The sequence below is a fragment of the Grampus griseus genome, assembly GCF_964374135.1.
Source record: "Grampus griseus genome assembly, chromosome: 14".
Taxonomy (NCBI): domain Eukaryota; kingdom Metazoa; phylum Chordata; class Mammalia; order Artiodactyla; family Delphinidae; genus Grampus; species Grampus griseus.
Window position 1 is genome coordinate 66,292,555 of NC_139008.1, and position 20,078 is coordinate 66,312,632.

General features: G+C 50.1%; 1 protein-coding gene across 1 annotated transcript; it reads right to left on the reverse strand.

The window, feature by feature from the left end:
- Positions 1–503: 503 nt before the first annotated feature.
- Positions 504–19,330, reverse strand: SLA2 (Src like adaptor 2; the record flags this gene model as incomplete). The annotated part of the gene is made up of 7 exons (XM_082671571.1): positions 504–669; positions 1,065–1,197; positions 1,942–2,091; positions 12,862–12,965; positions 14,684–14,770; positions 15,159–15,258; positions 19,240–19,330. The coding sequence occupies 7 exons, from the start codon at positions 19,328–19,330 to the stop codon at positions 504–506; spliced, it is 831 nt and encodes a 276-aa protein (XP_082527697.1).
- Between the last annotated feature and the right edge of the window lie 748 nt (positions 19,331–20,078).

Sequence of the window (20,078 nt, forward strand, 5' to 3'; positions counted from 1 at the left end):
CCCAGGTTCTGCTGCCGTCTAAGCCACCCATCCCCTCTTCTTCCTGTCCCTTCTAGGCCGTAGTTCTACCTTCTGAGGTGTGGTGGCATTCTGAATGAGACTGGTCAGTTTTCCTTAAATGATTATTTTTTTCTCCTTGATGCTAGTGGGCGTTCTCTGCCTTGTGCGAGTGGTTGTGGGGATGTAGAATGAGACTCGACTCGACAGGCAGAGGGAGGAAGGTGGTACTGGGACTCCCAAACTCGGGAACTGGCTGGGTCACACCGAGGACATCTAGTCTCTCTGGAGTCCTGGCCCTGTTCTTAACTGGTCTTTACTTGAACTAGAGGCTGTAGGTCGGGTCATGGCACTGGGAGGAGGTTAGGTGACTTCTTAGGGCTGAGAGAGGAAGGAACAGAGGATAGAGGTGGGACTCTGGCTGTGCCTCTGTGTCCCAGCCCTCCCCTCACTCTGCACAGTCTTTGCCTCTGGGGTGCTCAGTCAGGCTGGGCTGAGTTGGGGTTCTAGGTGCTGCAGCCTTGGTTCCCCTTTTGGTCTCTGCTTTGGGCCTTGGCATCGTCCAAGGAGATGTCATAAGTCAGGCTGATGTAGGAGCTAAGGGCCTCCCGGAGTCCCTCACTGAGGGGGGACTCCTCCCCTGTGGCAGATGCTTCAGAGAACAAGAGAGAGCTGTGGAGAGGGGGAAAGAGTTGCATCAGGGAGCCTCACCCTCCTCCGTGCACCTACCACATGGTTCCCTGTTCTCAAAACCTGCTGAAAAACTCACAGTGGTTCCCTGTTCCTAGTCAGATCAAACTCCCCTTCACTTCACTCTCTGTTGTACCCCATCTTGTCTGACCTTCCATCCTGGCCACCTCGGTGCCCAGGCAAGCCCCATATCCATGCCCACTTTGGCCTCCCTGCTAGTCCCCGCAGCAGACCTGCTGAGCCTGGGCTGGCCTGAGTTCAGTCAACGCTTATTGGCTCCCAGGTGTCCCTGAAGGTGACAAGCCCATTCTGGGTTCCCAGGGGTGGGTCCTTCTAAGTCTCCTTTGTTCTGCCTTCATGTTCCAGGGGCTTCTTACCTGTCCAGCTCTTTCCAATTGAGTGGTGTCCTCTGCACAGTCACAGGTAGAGGTATGGACTTGCCAGGGGGTGGGCCGGCCCTCCGCAGGGCACAGGGCTCCTTGAGTAGGCAGCAGATGTCATCCGCCAGCTCTGAGGAAGAGACCTAGACCCTTGACATGGCTGGCCCCAGCCCTGCCTTCCTCCCCAACAACTCCACCCTCACCCTGACAGCTTTCCACACTTGGCAGGTGGGAGCATGAGCCCCAGGCTATTAATCTGGAAGCTGACATGCAGTCAAAGGTCATTCTGGGCTAGGTTTCGGGAGACTTAATTTACCGTGTGATTTCGGGTAAGTTGATGGACCTCTTTGAGCCCCAGTTTCTGGTTAGAAAAGCGCTTTGGAAAGAAGAAAGCTAAGGGATGATCAGTCTCTACTTGTTCTGTCAGTGTCTGCTGCATGGAATGACTGTCCTGAAATCCCCCGATCAGTTTTCCCTGTAGCAGTCTTTCCTCTCTGCTTCTCTGACTCTCTGCTGTAGTGGCTGCAGTGCCTGTTACAGAACAGGCACCAGAAAATGCTGAGAATCAACTGAATTCCACAATAGCAACAGCTCTGGGCCTTGTTCCTGTGGAGAGAACTGTGCCAGCCATTGGGGACTTTGACTCAGAACCACAGTTGTGGGTGAGGCACTGGCCTGCACTAACACGGGACACCTCCGTGGCTCTGTTGGCACGAGATGAACTTGGGGCTTCCGGGCTGTGTTTCTTGGCACAGGGACTGGCATGGAGAGAGGGGAGGTCCCTCTTCTGCCTAGATATTCTCCAGCAGGCAAACTATCTTCCCCACAGACCCACATCCCAGTCTGCTCTCATGGAGGTAGGGGATGGCCATACCAGAGTAATGGTCCACCAGGGCCTGGAGTGAGGGGAAGGTGAGGCGTGGTGAGATGTACAGCCAGCCATTGTCAAGGCGTTGGATCTTGTAGTGTCTGATCCGGTCCCAGGATGCAGGGCGGCTGAGGCGGACCGACAGGGAGTAACAGCCTGAGAAGGAAAGGGTCCGGGGTGGGATTAAGGCCATGCTGGGACCAAGCCCAGCCCAGGATGGGAGAAGGAAGACATGAAATGGCCACAGAGAGTGAGCACTGGGCCCAAACGAGGGAAGGGGGAAGGGAGGGACAGAGATTTGCTCTCTTGCTTATAAATGACAACACACTTATCATAGCTAGGGCTCTCGTGAGGAGGAAACAAGGTCATGCACACAGGGCTCAGAACAGGGCCTGCCACAGTTTAAGTGAGCATTAAGTGTTGGCTGTTACTATAAAGACTCAAGTGGGCAGAAGTGTTAGGATGTGAAAATGTGTCAGTAGATGTCAGCAGGGATGTGGAGAAAGGAATTCTTACCCTGCTGGTGGAAAGATAAATTGTATAAGCCACTTTGGAAACAGTTGGCATTAACTAGTCGAGTTGAACATGCTCATACCTCACAACCCAGCCGTTCCATCCCAGCATGATGCCTTGCAAATACATGAACAAAAGTATTCACAGCAGCATTGTTCGGAAAAGCCCAAAAACTGCAAACAGCCCATATGGACTCGAGAGAATGGTAGATTCTAGAATGTAACACTATTCAGCAGTAAAAGTTAATAACCACTACACACATAAGCATAGATAAATGTTTAAAATAATGAGCAGAAAACAGCAAGTCACAGAAGCATACATTCAGTATGATTCTATTTAAATAAAGTTCAGAGGCAGCCGAGACCACTGCATAGGGATGCATGTATGGCAAAACTGTGAAGAAGGGACTTCCCTGGTGGCACAATGGTTAAGAATCTGCCTTCCAATGCGGGGGAAGCGGGTTCAGTCCCTGGTCAGGGAACTAGATCCCACATGCATGCCACAACTAAGAGTTTGCATGCCACAGCTAAGGAGCACATGTGCCGCAACTAAAAGGAACTGGTGAGCTGCAACTAAGGAGCCCACCTGCCGCAACTAAGGAACCCACCTGCCGCAACTAAGACCTGGCACAACCAGGAAAAGAAAAAACCATGAAGAAAAGTAACTGATTAACACAGTGAAGCAGGCAAAGGGCTTCAAAGGGACTGTTGCACAATTTCTTAAGCTGGTAAGTGGGCATATGGATGTTGGTTTTATTATTAGTCTTTTTTTTTTTTTGGCTGTGCCACACGGCATTTGGGATCTTAGTTCCCCAACCAGGGATCAAACCCACACTCCCTGCAGTGAAAGCACAGAGTCTTAACCACTTGGACTGCCAGGGAAGTCCCTGTTATTAGTCTTAAACCTATACATGAATATTATATTCACTGATGCAAGTGACAGAATTTTTCCAGTTTTTAGTTGTTTCTTTTTTTTGGCCGAGCTGCGTGGCTTGTGGGATCTCAGTTCCCAGACCAGGATTGAACCCGGACCTCGGTAGTGAAAGCCCAGAATCCTAACCACTAGGCCACCAGGGAACTCCCTGTTTTAGTTTTTAAAATCAACTTTATTGAGGTATAATTTATATAAAATAAAATGCATATGTTTAAAGTGTACAGTTTGATAGGTTTCAACAAAAATTTTAATTTAAAAAAAGGATAACTGGGGGCTTCTCTGGTGGCGCAGTGGTTGAGAGTCCGCCTGCCGATGCAGGGGACGCGGGTTCGTGCCCCGGTCCGGGAGGATCCCACATGCCACGGAGCGGCTGGGCCCGTGGGCCATGGCCGCTGAGCCTGCGTGTCCGGAGCCTGTGCTCCGCAGCGGGAGAGGCCACAAGAGTGAGAGGCCCGCTCACCGCAAAAAAAAAAAAAAAAAAAAAAAAGGATAACTGGCTAGAAGAGGAAAAGCACATGGTTGAAAATGAATAGAGAGAAAAGACTATATAAAATCATAACTATATAACTATATAAAATCAGGCCTCCAGCAGTAGTTTTCAGCAGATGAGGTTGCATACGAGTGCTCTTTATAACTGTAAAGTGGGATTCATTTCTTAACACTTCATCAAAGCCAAATGGGAAGAGGGTGCTTAGTGGAATAACAGTAATAACCTATTATTACTATCTAATTACTTAAAGCTATCTGTAGCTTTCATTTATTGAGTGCTTACTATGCACTTTTTATATGGACTATCTCGTCTAATTCTCATAACCACCCTGTGAGGTAGGTACAGTTATCCCCAGTTTACAGATGAGAACACTGGCACAGAGAACCTGGAGGAAGAGCCAGTGACCCTGTCACTTAACCTTTCCCGTGGAATGCCAACAAAATGCAGGAGTGACTTTCCCAAACCACAGGCAGTGCTCAGTTTTAGGAAGCTTTTACTTTGAGGAAGTGGTCTAAATACTCCGTTAAAAGGCAGAGATTTTCAAACTGTATTTTAAAAAGCAAGACCCAACTACATGATAAACACACTTTGAATATTAAAACACAGGCTAAAAGTAAAAAATATGTATCATGCACACATTAATCTTAGGAAAACTGGAGTGATAATATCAGAAAAGTAGAACTCAAGACCAAGGGTATTACCAGAGATAAGAGGATATCCTGAATTTGTATGCACCCAGTTACAGAGTTTCAAAATATAGAGCAAAGCCAACAGTATTAACAGAAAAAATAGATGTCCATAATTATAATTGGAGATTTCAACACTCCTCTCTTAGTACTTGATAGGATAGAAAATCAACAGGCATATAGAAGAGTTGAACAATGCAGTCAGCCCATTTGACTTAATTAACAAACCTTGGGCCCAACAAGAGCACATGGAATATTCAAGGCAGACTACAGACTGGGCCGTAAAAACAGAAATGTAGAAGGATTGAAATAATTAAAGGTATGTTTTCTGACCACACAGAATTATGAATTAATAACAGAAAGACATATGGAAAATCCCCAGATGCTTGGAAATAACCCAGGGATCAAAGAAGAAATCATAAGCAAAATTAGAAAATATTTTTAACTAAATAAATAAATTTGTGAGCTCAGCTAAATCAGGACTTAAAGGTATATTTTTAGCTTTAAATCTTACACTTGAAGAAAAGAAGGCATAAAATAAAGTTTCTACTTTAAAAAGCTAGAAAAAGAATAAGTGGAAGGAAATAAAAATAAATAGAAGACAATGGAGAAAAATCAAATGCTGATTCTTTGAAAAGGTTGATAAAATTGATAAAGCTCAAACTAGACTGATGAAAGAAAAAGAGAAACACCACACACACACACAAATTACCAACATCAGGAATGAAGAGGGGACATTGCTATAGATCCTACACACATTAAAAGGATAAGGGCATACTGTGAACAACTTTATGCCAATAAATTCTACAACTTAGATGAAATGGACAAATTCCTTAAAAGACACAAATTGCCAAAACTGACACAAGAAATAGAAAATTTGAATAGACCCATATCTATTGCAGAAATTGAATTCATAATTTTAAAACTTCCTAAAAAAAAAAAAAAAAACTTCCTGGAAAGATAACTCTGGGTCCAGATGGCTTCACTAGTGAGTTCTATCAAACATTTAAAGAAGAAATAACATCAATTTTATACAAACTCTTTAAGAAAATAGAGAAGATAACATTTCCCCACCCATTTTATGAGGCCAGCAATTAACTTGCTAAGAAAAACAGACAAAAACATTATGAGAAAACTATAGACCAATATACCTCATATATGTAGACACAAAAAATCTTTTAACACACTGTTAGCAAATTGAATCCAGCAATGTATAAAAAAGATAATACATTATAACTAAATTGGCTTTATCCCAGGAATACAAGTTGATTTAAAAATTGAACGTCAGTGTTAACTCACTAAATTAGTAGAATAGAGGAGAAAAAGCATGATCACCTGCAGAAATGTAGAAAAATTTGACAACATTCAACACGCATCATGATTTTTAAAAAACGAAGAAAAAGAAAACTACAAATAGAGGGTGTAATAATTTCCTATTGCTGCTATAACAAATTACCATATATATAGTGGTTTAAAACAACAAAAATGTGTTATCTTACAATTCTGGGGGTCATAAATCTAAAACAGATTTCACTAAACTAAAATCAAGGTATCAGCAGGGCTGTACTTCTTCTGCAGGCTCTAGAGGAATGTCTGTTTCTTTGCCTCTTCAGTTTCTAGAAGCCCCCAGCATTCCTTAGCTCATGGCCCCTTACTCCATCTTCAAAGCCAGCAGCATAGCATCTTCCAATCTCTCAAACTCTTACCCTCTTGCCTCCATCTTATAAAGACCCTTGTGATTTCATTGGGCTCATCTGGATAATCCACGATAAACTTCGTATCTCAAAATCCTTAATCATGTCTACGAACTCTCTTTTGCAATGTAAGGTAAGTCATATTCACATGTTTCAGGGATTAGGACCTGGACATCGTCTGGGGGGGCTAGTCTGCCTACCACAGAAGGGTACTTCCTCTTAACCTGACATAGAGCATCTGTGAAAAATCTATAAGTAACATCATACTTAATGGGAAAGACTGAATTTTTCCTTCTAAGAACAAAGCAAGAATGTTCTTACCACTTTACTTGTTATACTAGAGGTCCAGTGCAGTAAGGCAAGGGAAAAAAAAAAGGTATATGAATTGGAAAATAAGTAGTTAAACTATATTTATAGATAACGTGTGATCATAGATGTAGAAAATCCTAAGGAACCTACAAAAAAGCGATGAGAACTAGTAAGTGAATTTAGCAAGGCTACAGGATACAAAGTCAATATACTTTGAGAAGTATGGAGTAAGGTCCTTGCTTCCTGTTCGTTGTTTTCTACCTGACTCTGGAGACCCCTTGACTCTGTACCTTTAAGAAGAATCTCTTCTGGAGCTGTGCTGTGACCCTGAAAAAGCTCTGTGGTTGGGAAAGGGATACATATCTGAAACTAGGCCCTGGAAGCCAACCAACCCGCTGAACTAAGTGACCAAGTCCCTCTTTGGGGCCTGGTTCTCCAGCCACCCCACCCTGGCCACTGTCATCACAGTTACTAGAACCAGGAGGGAGCCTCACAGCTACACTGAGGCTCTGACTGGTAGACTCAGAGATAATAAGCAAGCTCTGGCAAGCCCATGTGGGGTTGTCTACCCTGCTGTGGGGACAGGTCACCTACCAAGGCCACCTCTGACTGCCCTGTGTGCCTGCTATCCTGCTGTTCCTTCTCACTGCTGCTCAGCCAGCCCCAGATATCTATGGCTGGCTCCCAGTTCCAGGACGTCTTTTTTTTTTTTTTTTCGGTATGCGGGCCTCTCACTGTTGTGGCCTGTCCCGTTGCAGAGCACAGGCTCCGGACGCGCAGGCTCAGCGGCCATGGCTCACGGGCCCAGCTACTCCACGGCATGTGGGATCTTCCCGGACCGGGGCACGAACCCGTGTCCCCTGCATCGGCAGGCAGACTCTCAACCACTGCGCCACCAGGGAAGCCCTCCAGGACGTCTTTTAAACTCGGACTCCCTGGTTTCATATCTCACCCAGAGTCACACACTATAACACCCCTACATCCTATAACCCTACCTGTGTCTCTAAGACACATTAGTTGACCTAATGTGTCTTAGAGACACAGGTAGGGTTATAGGTAGGTCAGATCTGTTTCTTCCTTTCTAAAGGGGAATAATAATTGTCCTCGCCTCAACAGATTGCCACAGAGATCCAGGTGGTAAAGTAGGTGAAGCAAATAGCAGTGTCTGGCGCATAGCAAGCATCCAGTGCCCCTTCTCAGTTCTCTGGTTCTTTATTCACACTGTTCCCTTTATATGGAACACTCTTCCACCTGCGTAACCGCCAGCCTTCCTTTTACAACTCAGTTCCTACTCAGGCAACTCCTCTCCAGAACACCTTCTCTGCCTGGTAGAAACCCCAGCTCTAGGCTTGCCCAGACAAGTGCTAGCACCAAAGGTCCTATTCTCCCATCGTCTGTCCCTCAACACTACCCCACCCCACCATATAACCAACTGTGAGCCTCACAAGGGATCGTCCTAATTTATCTGCCCACCATCTTCCCATCTCAGAAAACAGCAACGCAATCCATTCATTACTAAGCTCCTAACCCCGGCATCATCCCTGGCAGCTTCCATTCTCCATCACCTCCCATCCAGCCCCACAGAAAACCCTACTGGCTACATTCAGAACATATCCGGAATCTAACCACTTCTTATTAGCCTGCAACAACTTCCCATGTGGCTCCCCACTTCCGCCTCATCCCCTGCCAAATCCTCTCTTTGCAACGTAGAGGGATCAGATCATGTCACTCCCCTGCTTAGAACCCTCCCTGTCAACACTTAAAATAACTCTGAAGCTCTCACCCTGGAAAGGCCTTGCATGACCTGACTTCCGGTGACCTTGGATCTGCTCCAGGCACACCTGCCTCCTGCTGAGGATGCACCTGTTGTTTACTCTGTTCCTTTGAACTGTCGCTTTATTGTTTCTTTGTGGCACTTGCCATGATCAGTTGCTCAATTACTGTTTGTTCACTATGCACGTTGCCAACTAGATTGTGGCAGGGATTTTGCTGTTTTTTTAACCTCTTTATTGGTGCTTTTTATATTGTTGAATCCCCAGCACTTAGAACAGTGGCTGGCACAGAGTCACCATGCAATATTTATTTGTTGAATGAATTACTGAGTCTCTGTGATAAACACTGGACACGGCCATGATACAAGCAGACTTGAGGAGTCCTTGCCACCATATGCACTCCTACCGCTGTGAGCACAGATGGTGTTGGGGGTCAGTCTACCCTACCCCAGCTCTTCATCCTCTCTCCTCCCCTCAACGTACATACATGCACTCATTTACTCATCCATTTATACAGTAAACATCTGTTGAACACTTACTACAAGCTGGCACTGCACTAGCCCCAGACACAGGTAATCAGATCTTCATACTCTGGGGAAAGAAATACTGTCCCTCAGCACATCCCTCAGCCAGAATTTTCCTTTATGGTCCTCATCTCAAATATTTAGTTCCCCTGCTGTTAGACCACATACCCTGACTTTGTTTTAAGAAATAAGTTTATTGCAGCTACAGAAGAGGTCTTTTCAGGATGCTGTGGGAGTTGAGAGCAAAGAGTGACAAATAACCTGGGGAAATGGCATTGCAGTGGGTCGAGAAGGATCAGTGTGAGTTGGCCAAGTGGAGGACTGGAGGAGAGGGCTTTCCAGGCCCTGAGGGAGGCTCATGTGCAGGATGGAGCAGTGGAAAGAACAAGGTGTGTTCATTCAAGGAGTGTTCTGGTGGGCAGTGGGCCAGAGGCAGGCTGTGGGAAGGAATGGTAGGAGCTAAGCCTGGGTGCAGGGCCTGGAGGGAGACCCACTGGGAAAAAGGCAAGGAAAGTATGAGGTCCCGGATTCCAGAAAGCTCCAGCAGGCTTAGCCAGTGTCACACCCTGGCCTGCAGTGACCTAAGGAGCCATGTTCTCCCAGGTGTTCTGATGATGATGCCGGGAGGAGGGGAGGGGTCCACAGTGGTGTGAGGGAGCACGTTAAAACCTGTTTGGGGGACGTAGGTCTAGCAGGACCCTCTGAACTTCTTCTGAGACCTCTAAGAAGCTGATAGCCTCGAGAATGCTGCACCTTGGACCCTTGACTGTCTGAAGCCTGAGGGCAGGAATCACAACTTATCAGGCCTGACTCAGAGGAGATGCTTTTAAGTGCTTCTCGGCTGACAGAATCACAGAGGTGAGTCCCTCAGGGGCAGGAAGCCTGTCTTGCTCATCAGTCTCCCTTGCAATGCTCAACACAGCACGGACACATAGTAGGACAGTAGGAAGGCAAGAGGGTGACGCTCTAGGGGTCTGGCGCTGGCGCTAACCTCTGGAGCAGTCCTGGGACCTCCACAAACTCGTTGTGCCCCTTCTCACACCAAGGTTTTCGGCCTGACTTGGGCCCTGCCATGGCTCCCCCCAGGCCTAGAACACAACCAGGTATGCCAGAGGGACTCTGGGGAAGATGGGGGGTCTCCCCCTCCCCCTCCAGACTGTTGAGTAGTGTTCTTGGGAGCTCAGTGGCCCCAGGCCTTCCGCCTTGGTCCACCCACAGGCTCAAAGCCCCTACAGAATTCCCTTCCCACAGGTACGTCTCGATCTTGGGCCAAAGAAGAGCTGATCCTGATATCACTCACTCACTTGGTCAACAGTTAATTACCGTTATATATGACAAGATGCATTATGTAAACATGAAAAACATTGTCTCTCATTACTTAATTTTGGGTTCCCTAGACTGGAACTGTGTTTTCAAACTTAAAAGCACATGAGAACCATCCGGAGAGCTTGTGAAGGAAGCAGATTTCTGACCTCTGTACCCCGCAGTCTGATTGGGCAGGTCTGCGGCGGGGCCTAAGAGTGCATCAGCAAGACGGTCCCCTGACAATTCCTGTACACTCAAGTCTGAGAACCACCATCCTGTGGCGTCACTCGGGCCCGTACAGATTTAGTGTCAAACTTTTTTTGACCACAAACCACATATGAAATTTTACAGTGACCCAGAACACACTTAAAATTATCGAAAACAAAAAGTTTGGTGAAGCAATATTTTCCCCAACCCCAGTGATGCATCTTAATATTTTCAGCTATATTTCACTTTCAACGCTCCCTGGTCCAGATCCACTAAACCAATGGGTTTCAACCTTGGCTACACATCAGAATCACCTGGGGGGCTCTTGTAGCTTCCAGGGCCCAGGCCACACCCCTGACCAATTAAATCAGAAACTCTGGGGGTGGGGTGCAGCCATCAGTAATTTATAAATCTCCCCCAGATGATTCCAACACACAGCCAAGGTCTAGATCAGTGGTTCTCAAAGCTGGACCAGTTCTTTGTTTTAACAAACCCTCCAGGTGTTCTGATGCCCACCCAGGTTTGAGACCCACTGGTCTATAACCACTGAACCAAACTGATTTCTTGGCCCACAAATGGGTTGTAACCTGCAGCTTAACAGACATTCTCCAAAAGGAAGCCCAGGATGAGAGATTAGAAATTAGTACTTGGAAATTGCCTTTCCTGCAGAATTGGCAAATTCTTCCTTTTTCGATAATGAGAGCTGCATTCTGATCTATCCCTTTTTGGTGTTGCTGTGGGGAACCTCAGAGTCAAATCTAACCTTAATCCCAGCAATTTTGCGGATCCTTAAACATCCTATGGATCCTTTACACCTTGAACTTACGCAGTGCCGTGTATCAATTATGTCTCAATAAAACTGCAAGGAAAAAAAGAAAGATCCCATGGATTCTTATCTGCTTTCTCCTTTATTTCTCCACCAGTTCCTCTTGTATATGTGCCTTCTTGGAAAAGGGGCTCAGAGAGGCAATAAGTTTCGGTCACTATGCTCTTGGGGTTGAACCAGGCCAGAGAAGGGGTGTGGGAGGGGCAGCTGAGCACGGAGCACTTCCTGTGGCTTCTCACACTCACTGGGGCCCGGTCTACAGTGCCCCCGCCCCCAACAGCACCGCTATGGTTTCCTGTTTGTAGCTGTTGCACTTGAGCCAGCCCCCCACCCTGGCCTGCCTATGGGTGTATGTGAGAGATGCTGGCGCTGCCTGGAAAATAGTAGGAGGGGCTGGGGAGAGGTCAACCCAGGGGGCTCCCAAAGGAAGGGAAGGAGAGGCAAAGACACGCACTGGAAGGGGCCCCAGGAGGGAGACTGAGTAGAGAGCAAAGGACCCTGATGACGCATCAAAGTGAGTTCAGTTAAGGGAAGCACAGGCAGCCCGTCCTCACTCCTGAACAGCTTCTCCCTAGTCTGCCCCTGTGCTTGTAATGCTACCATTACTGTCACAGGTGGGCCTCTCTTGGGTGTCTGAAGTGCGATGAACCTCAGCGGGGTTTGAATCCCAGCTCTGCACTTATTAGCTGTGTCTCCCCAGGCAAATCATTTCTCTTCCCCCAAATCTCCAGTTCCTCATCTGTAAAATGGGGACATTGGAAGTACAATCCCCACAGGGTTGTTTGAAGGCATTTACAGAGCCTAACATAAATGAGGGCACTGCCACTCCTTCAACGTCCCTCTCTGTCCCTGCTGTAAGGGACTCAGGGCAGCTCAGAGAGAAGCAGGGGCATCAGAGACAGACTCGACTTCGTGTTTTGTTTGCACCTGGGGTGGGAGAAGTCCCATATGAACGTGCAGTGTGACATGTCCCTATCCCTCTGTGGGCCTCTGTTTCCCCATCTGCACAGCACAGAAAGGAAGATCATGAGGTGACTCCTAGTGGGTTTTCTGGCTCCGACTGGCTGGTGACCCAAAGCACAGAGACCTTGTCAAGAGATCAGGGTCATGCTGTGTCTTGGGGAGGGAGAAATCATTGCTGGTCAAGGCAGAGAAGTCCTGTGACTATACTCGGTTACGAGTTCTGGTTGCTAAAGTGTTGGCTGAGCTGGATCCCTCCCGTGGGCAATTCACACCACTTTTAGAAATGCAGGTTATCGCCCCATTGTTGTTGTTTTGTTTTTTTTTTTTTTTTTTTGCAGTACGCGGGCCTCTCACTGTTGTGGCCTCTCCCGTTGCGGAGCACAGGCTCCGGACACGCAGGCTCAGCGGCCATGGCTCACGGGCCCAGCCGCTCCACGGCATGTGGGATCTTCCCGGACCCGGGCACGAACCCGTGTCCCCTGCATCGGCAGGCGGACTCTCAACCACTGCGCCACCAGGGAAGCCCTGCCCCATTGTTGATAGGCTCTCACGGCAGCAACATGTGGTCAGTCAGCCAGACTGCCCGACTCCAAGGCCAGGTCTCCAGCCCTCCACATGTGGCCTCCTACCTCTACCCCCAAGTCACATCACACCTGGCTCTCGGCATGAAAGGGAAAAGCCCATGGCAGGCTGAGCTTACCCACCTCTCCTGGTCTGGCTCTCCCGGATGAGGAAGGCCCCTCCTGGGTTTCCAGGCAGCAGCAGAAGTTCCTCAGCTTTCTGCCGGCTCAGGCCCTCATATAACCACCTGGGGGTGGGGAGATGAGCAGAGAGAGGGTCGGGGGTCAGCCTGGGGGTGGGTGGCCCAAGACTCTACTGGAACCTCTCTTCCCTCTGTGGGCCTCAGACTTCCATACGTCCCATGAAGAGCTGGCCTCAGGTCTCTCAGGGCCCCCAGCTTTGTCCTTGACCTCCGAGGCCCCTGCAGCCAGGACCATCTCATGGGGTCAGCCCCAGCCTTTTCTAACTGAAGAGCTCATTCCCAAGTGGCCAGGGTCTGGGGGCAGGTGAGGTGATCCCAGACCCTCTCCTCTCACTGCCCAGTTCCCCCAGCACCCCTACACCATCCACTCACCTGTCTAAGCCTTCACCTCTCCAAGAATTGCCTCTCTCTTTTTTTTTAATTTTAGTAAATATTTTATTTCAACAGTTTAAAGTTTAACTTTGTAGCCAAAAGGTATGCAGGTGAACATTTACTCATTATCACTGAAATCTAACTTCCACTGTAGCTTATTTGTGAGTAGAAAGTTTGGAACTAGAATGTTCAAGACATTCTAAAATTTTGGAAAAAATCACGTAGCCCATCAACAGCCACACGTGCCTCTTCCAATGCTGGGATTGTTGATAACTCTGAGCCCACATCTTCCTTTTCTCTCTTCACTTAATCCCTCACCTATGTGCGTCCATGAAGGACTTCACTGCAGTGAAAAGTTCAAGGAGTCGTGCAGGAATGTTTTGGTTTACAGTCCATCAGCTTCTTACTGTCCCCAGAGTCATGTCCGGGGGTCCCAGGCAAAGCCTCCAGAAGCCAATTTGATGGAAATGGTTGCCTCCCTGTCATTTTGTGAAATGCCAGAGTCAGGGTTGAGTTGATTCCAAGTAAATAACGTAGAGAAGCTGTGATTCTCTGGGGGCCAGCAGCAAACTGAGCCTAGTTTTATAGTAAATAAAATACATCATTCATACGATTTATGAAAATCGAGGCTATAAATGAAGTGCAGGCAAGGAAAGGGGACTCTTGGAGGTAGTCGGTGTTTCCTCTGTTTAAACTTCACGCCAGGCTGTGGAGGCAAACCCCTGCCCCGCAGGCCCAGACCACTGGGAGACGTGAGCTGATTCTATGATGTGTCCACATGTCTCGGGATCCTATGTTGCTTCAGAGCCAGACACACCACGAGCTTCAGAGAGGAAGGCCATCCAGTGTGGGAGCCGTGCTTCTCCTCAGAACTGAAGCGTGGCTGTCACAGCACACACAGTGACATGTCCCTGGCTCCAGTTATTCACTGCCTTTCTCTCTCGACATAGAATTTGCTCTGGAGTCAGTCTGTCACTTACTCTGGGCAAGGGATGGCTCACACTTTTTGAGACCCTGCGTCCCCGAGTCCAGCCCTCCTGAGGAAGTGCCTCTTGGAAGGGCAGCCCGAGGAGGCTCTCTGGGGACATTTACGCAGGCCGTCCCCACCTCCTGCAAGTCCCTTCCAGCATTCTCCACCACCAGGTTCCCGGCCACCCTCCAAAGCCCAGGTGCCACGTCTCCACGAGGCCTTGCCAAGCCCTCTCCTCTGGGCTCCATGTCTCACAGGCTGACCTAAGAGTCAGTCGTCAGCTCCTCTGGAGGGCAGGGTCTGGGCCTGATTTTCCCCTGACCCCAGCTTTGCTCAGCATAAGACTGGGCGTGAAGAACTACACTTGTGGGAGGAGAAAGCAGGAAGCTCCCCAGAGGCAGGGCCTGGGGTGTGAACTCACCCATGGGAGATTTTGGCCACGTGGATGCTGGGGCAGATGTACTCTCTGCCTGAGATGTCCGACAGCACCGTCCACCAGTCTCCATCCCTGGAGAGAGAAGGGCGAGGGGACCCCTCTCAGAAGGGCCAAGGCCCTGGGCACCGCTCATTTGGGATTCACAAGGACCCTCCAGGGTAGGTCCTGTGGCCACCCATCCCACCTGAGTTTCCCAGGTTTCCTTGCACCAGCCAGTCTGGGTACCTCCTGGGCAGTGAATGGCCTGGTTCAGGGCCCCCCTGCAAGGCCCTGCGCACCCACTGCTTTTCCCTGCAGGTGTGTCAAGCTGCCTAAAATCCCACCATCACAGTGCTGTGTGAGCTCAGCACAAAAGTCCATGCTCTTTTCCCCTGGAAGGGGCCCCTCCTCCCACTAATGCATCTTCGGGGATCGGGGGAGGGGAGAGAGCACCCCACCCCGTGCCCTCAGGGGGACTTACTCAGAGATGATGGTCAATGGCTCCCCCAGTCTCAGAGACAGCTCTGCCTGCTCGCCTACTGGGAAACTGCCCAAGGCCACAGCTTTGGCCTTGCTCCTCTCTGGATGGAGGGACAGAGATGGTCACCCTCTGGCCAGACATGAGCTCCAGTGGAGGCTGGGCTCCCACCATCAATCCTCCCACGGGCACCCTAGGGCGGCATGTCTGCCGGGATCCTGGGATGGCAACCTGGAATCTGATGCTTTTCCACAGGGCTCTGCAGAGCCCTGGGGGTGCCCAGACATCTCTTGGGGGCCCCTCGGGGAAAGGATTGGTGTGGCAAGAGGAGTGGGGCTCCTGGCTACAATTCCATTTTTATACAGATCATCACAGGAGATTCTGATAAAGGAATTCAGCAAGCTTAAAGCCGACAGCTCTAAGCAGGTATCAGCCTGGATCTCTGAGCTCAGCTTCTGAAAGGCACCGATGAGGTGGCCACCAGATGGACTAGCTCTGAGGGGCTGGGAGGCGGCCATGGGAGGAGGAGGGCTCCCGGAGGGGCCCAGGAAATCACTGACCTGGTCGGGCTTTGTAACTCTGGAGTGCCGTGCACGTGGGCAGAGTGGCTCTCCCGTGACCTCTGTCCAGAGCGACAGGCGTAGGTCTGTGCTGCCCCCTCAGAAGAGGTGCAGCCCCAGGGCCCACTGGGACAGGCCTGGCCCAGAGCAGACGCCCAGCAGGAATGTGTGTCTCAGTCAAGTGTCCTGGTCACACACCTGCCACCTCTTCCTGAGCACCTGCTCTGTGTCAGGGCCTGACGGGTGCTGTATGTGTCACCTCCATTCAGCCCCATTGCACAGCAAGGCAACCGAGGCTGCACGGGGCAGTCTGCCAGGGAGGGCGGGCACAGCTCCTATGCCACATCACCCCGTCCCTGTCCTCCCACGGGCCCAGGGCCGGGGGACTGGGCTGGACAGCAGCAGCACGTCTCTGAAAGGCCCAGACTCCCCAGGAGGCTGGCGTTCAGAGAGGGAGTCACAGAGACAGGACACCAAGCCGCCGCACCCCACCCTCAGGACTGGTCCTGAGCACGTGGTGGCCTTGAGGCCCAATTCTGAGGTTGGACAGCAGGCGGCAAGCGGCTCCCTGAGCACAGAATGCTCATCCCCTCGCCCCCGACTCCGGGACCAGCCTGCCCCGACCATCTAGACCTCCTGATGCCTGTCCAGGCCTACTTGTCCTGAAAACACACGGGCTGCAGGGCGCCCTTCACCCACCCCCCAGCGCCGTCCCTTCTCTTCCTCCTACCCCATCTCAGTAGGGGTCTCTGCGTTAGGCTATGAGAAGCAGTGAGGTCAGCAAGAAAGGTTTATGCACCTCACAGATGCTCCTCAGAGGCTGAGAGGCCTCTGTGAGGCCCTCTAGACAGAGCTGGGGCCCCAGGAAGTGAGGGAGGGAGAGCAGAGGACAGACAAGGACCCAGGGGACGGGTGGGGCAGACACAGAGCTGGACACTATGCGGGCTGAGGGCCTCTGGGACATGAGCAGAATGAGACTGTGATTCTGGAAATGGACCAGTTCCTACATGTCCTCCCAGACACACATGGAGACCCCCGTGGTGACCCCAGACAGGAGCTCCTCAGAACGTAGGGCCTGGCCATCCCTTGGTGCAGGGAAATGCCTGCCTGATGCCCGAATACACGGTACAAGTAAGTCTGGGGAGGGTGTCCTCTGACAAGAACAGAGCCAGGTGGCCAGAAGGGCCCCTCCCCCTCCTGGAAGCCCTGGCCTTGCACCCCAGGAGCCACTGAGCTGCACATGCTGTCCCCCTGATGGGTCCCCTCCGGCAGCTGAGTCACCTTCATCCTTCACTCCTTGGATGAAACGTCTCTTCCCTGATGAGCCCCTCAGCACACACTCTTGGTCAGAGTCCCTTAAAACACTGTCATCAAAATCTAACACAGTTGTAATTGATTATTGGTTTAGCACCTGTCTCTGAGGTTTGACTGTCCCTGAACACAGGGACTGTGTCCGTCTTGTCCACTACTGTGTCCCCCGGTCCTGGCACAAGGCCTGGCATGGGGTAGAACCTTCGTAGATTTTGGACGGATGCAAGGCTGATGGACAAAGGAGTTGCCCAGAATCCATGCTCCTGCTGGGACCAGGGGTAGAAGTACTGAGAGAAGCCCATTCGTCCCCTGGAGACCCTGACAGAGAGGGGAACACCGTGCCCCTCAGTTCCCACAGGCAAGGAGGGCCCCAGGACACCTGCCGGGGGGTCACCCCCTCAGCATCCTGGGCATGACTCAGAGCAGCCTCGGGGCCGCTGCCTGTGGCTAGATTCAGAGGAAATGAGGTGGGGGTCTGTGTGGTTTCCAGATCTCTTCCTGCAGGGCCTGCTGGGCCCCAGGCTCTCGGTGCACACTGTGTGGCTAGAAGGAGGCAACTGCCTCCCCAGCAGGAGTCTACAGGGTCCAGGGTGCCGATCGATGACCAAGGGGGCTAGGGGAGGCTGCTGTTAAAGAGAGGAGCAGGATATTGGGGCTTTCCTGGCCGTCCAGTAGTTAAGACTCCACGCTTCCAACACGGGGCTGCGGGTTCGATCCTGGGTCAGGAAACTAAGATCCCACGTGCTGTGCAGCACGGCCAAAAAGAAAAAAAATTAATAAAAAATAAGAGTATTTAAGAAAAAGAAAGGTGGATATTGGGGATGGGGGCTGAGGAGCAGAAAGGAAGCCCCAGCCATTGCAGAGGACTTTTCAGTTTGGGGGAGAGCCTGCCAAACACAGATATCCAGTGTGGCTCTGCAGTCTTCTACTTCTGTTAACTGTGTGTCTGTGTCCTTCCTCCTAGAAGTGCTGCTTGGTTTAGAGTAATCTTGTTATCTCTGATGGCTGATTTTATGCGGCAACATGGCTAGCCCACAGTACCCAGATATTTGGTCAAACACCAGTCTAGATGTTGTTGTGACACTATTTTTGAGACGAGATTAACATTTAAATCAGTAGACTTTGAATAAAGCAGATTACCCTTCACAATGTGAGTGGGCCTTATCCAGTCAGTTGAAGATTTTAAGAGAAAAAGGCTGAGGTCCTTTGAGGAAGGGAGAATCCTGCTTCCAGACTCCACTGTGGAATTCTGCAGCATCAACTCTTCCCTGGGTCTCCAGCCCTCTGGCCTGCCCTGCAGACTTCAGACTGGCCACCCCACAGCTGCATGAGCCAATTTCTTAAAATAAATTCTCTCTTACACACACGCACACATTCTACTGGTTCTGTCTCTCTGGGGAACCCTGACAAATACATTATCGAAACCAAATCAGAATGTGATTTGAGAAAGGATTTGTGGGCTGTTTCAGGGAACAAGAAACAAACCGGGGCTGTAGCTCTGACATCAAAGTACTAGATATTGCAGGATACTTTGATTGACTAATCGTCCTAAAAACTGGCATTTTTTAGTCAGGACTGCCTCAGAAAACCACAATTACAGGTTCAGCCCATGCGTTGCATGAACTCATTTTTTCCAATCATCATAGCTCTATTTTGCTTCAAGTATTTCACAGCACCTCTCAGGATAAGAGCATTTCTGCCCAGTAGGACTTTCTGCGATAATGGAAATCTTCTATAATTGCATTGCCCAGTAAGGTAGCCACTAGCTTCAAATGGCTGGAGAGCACTTAAAATATGGCTGGTGTTACTGAGGAGCTGAATATTTAATTTAATGTTAATTGACTTCAGTTTAAACTGAAATAGCTACATAAGGCTAGTGGCTATCGTAATGGACGGTGCAGCTTTGGAGAGCTATGGACGTGGGCTGGTCTTAGGATTGCAGCTCAGGCTCTGGATAAACTGGTTTAGGAGGAGGGAAGCCATGGGAGATGCCTGGGGGACCATCACACGCTCCTGGTTAGTTCTGGTCACTCTCACGTTTTCTAGTTTATCTGGTTTAATGTTCTGACCACTAATATATAAGCTTCCTAAGAGCAGGGACCCCGGCTGTGTGGTTCATGGGGAGGGCCTGGTATACAGCAGGTCCTCATTGATACTTGAGGCTGGAGTGGCAGCTCAGGAAGGGCCTGGCTGCCCCGGGGCCCTCGGCCTACCTGCTTGCATGGGCTCAGGCCCCTGGCCTTGCACACAGGGGCTCAGGCTTGGGCTTGGAAGGGCTTTCCCCCTGCTGGGCTGACTTCCCATCGTTCCTCAGCAGAACACTCAGAAGTGCATCACCAAGAGAAATCTGAAAGAGATGCTGTGATGGGGACAGAGCCATGGCTCCCAGCCTGGTGCCCAGACACCCTCCCTCCCCAGCTCAGCCCTGCTGACCTCCTTGCTGACACAAGCAAATGAGATCCCTCCCATCAGGACCAGGTTCCAGCCCCTCCACCAGACGGTTAAGGCTTTCTGCAAACCGGACCCTGTTTTCTTTGCCTCCCATCTCTGCTACACTGTAGCCGTGCTCCATTCTTTGTTCCTGGGCCTTTGCGTGTGTGAAGCCCCCTCCCATTACTGGAAGACCCTTTTTCCACTTCGGGCCTGTCTGGATCCCACCCTTCTCCAGGAAGTTTTCCCCGAATCCCCCAGCCCTAGCTGATCACTCCTATGTCTACTCAGAACCACTGCCTGACCTGGGATCACATTCTGCCACTGGGCGGCAGGGGCCAGTGACAGGACAGAGTTCACTCCAGGCACACCAGGACCCACGGCTAGGTGGGCAAGGGGAATCTGAGGGGGCTTGGGAGCTAGCTGGCATGTCTCACGCGCTAAGGTGACACTGAGCACACTGTTACTGGTGTCACAGGGCAAAGTAAGACGCCTGGGAGACTGTGTGACATAGTGATGACTTGCAAGCCTTTACAGGATTGGTTGTCGAACCACTTCCCTCTCTTTGCCTCCATCTGAAAAATGGGGATAACGATACCCACCATACGGGTCTGAGAGAGAG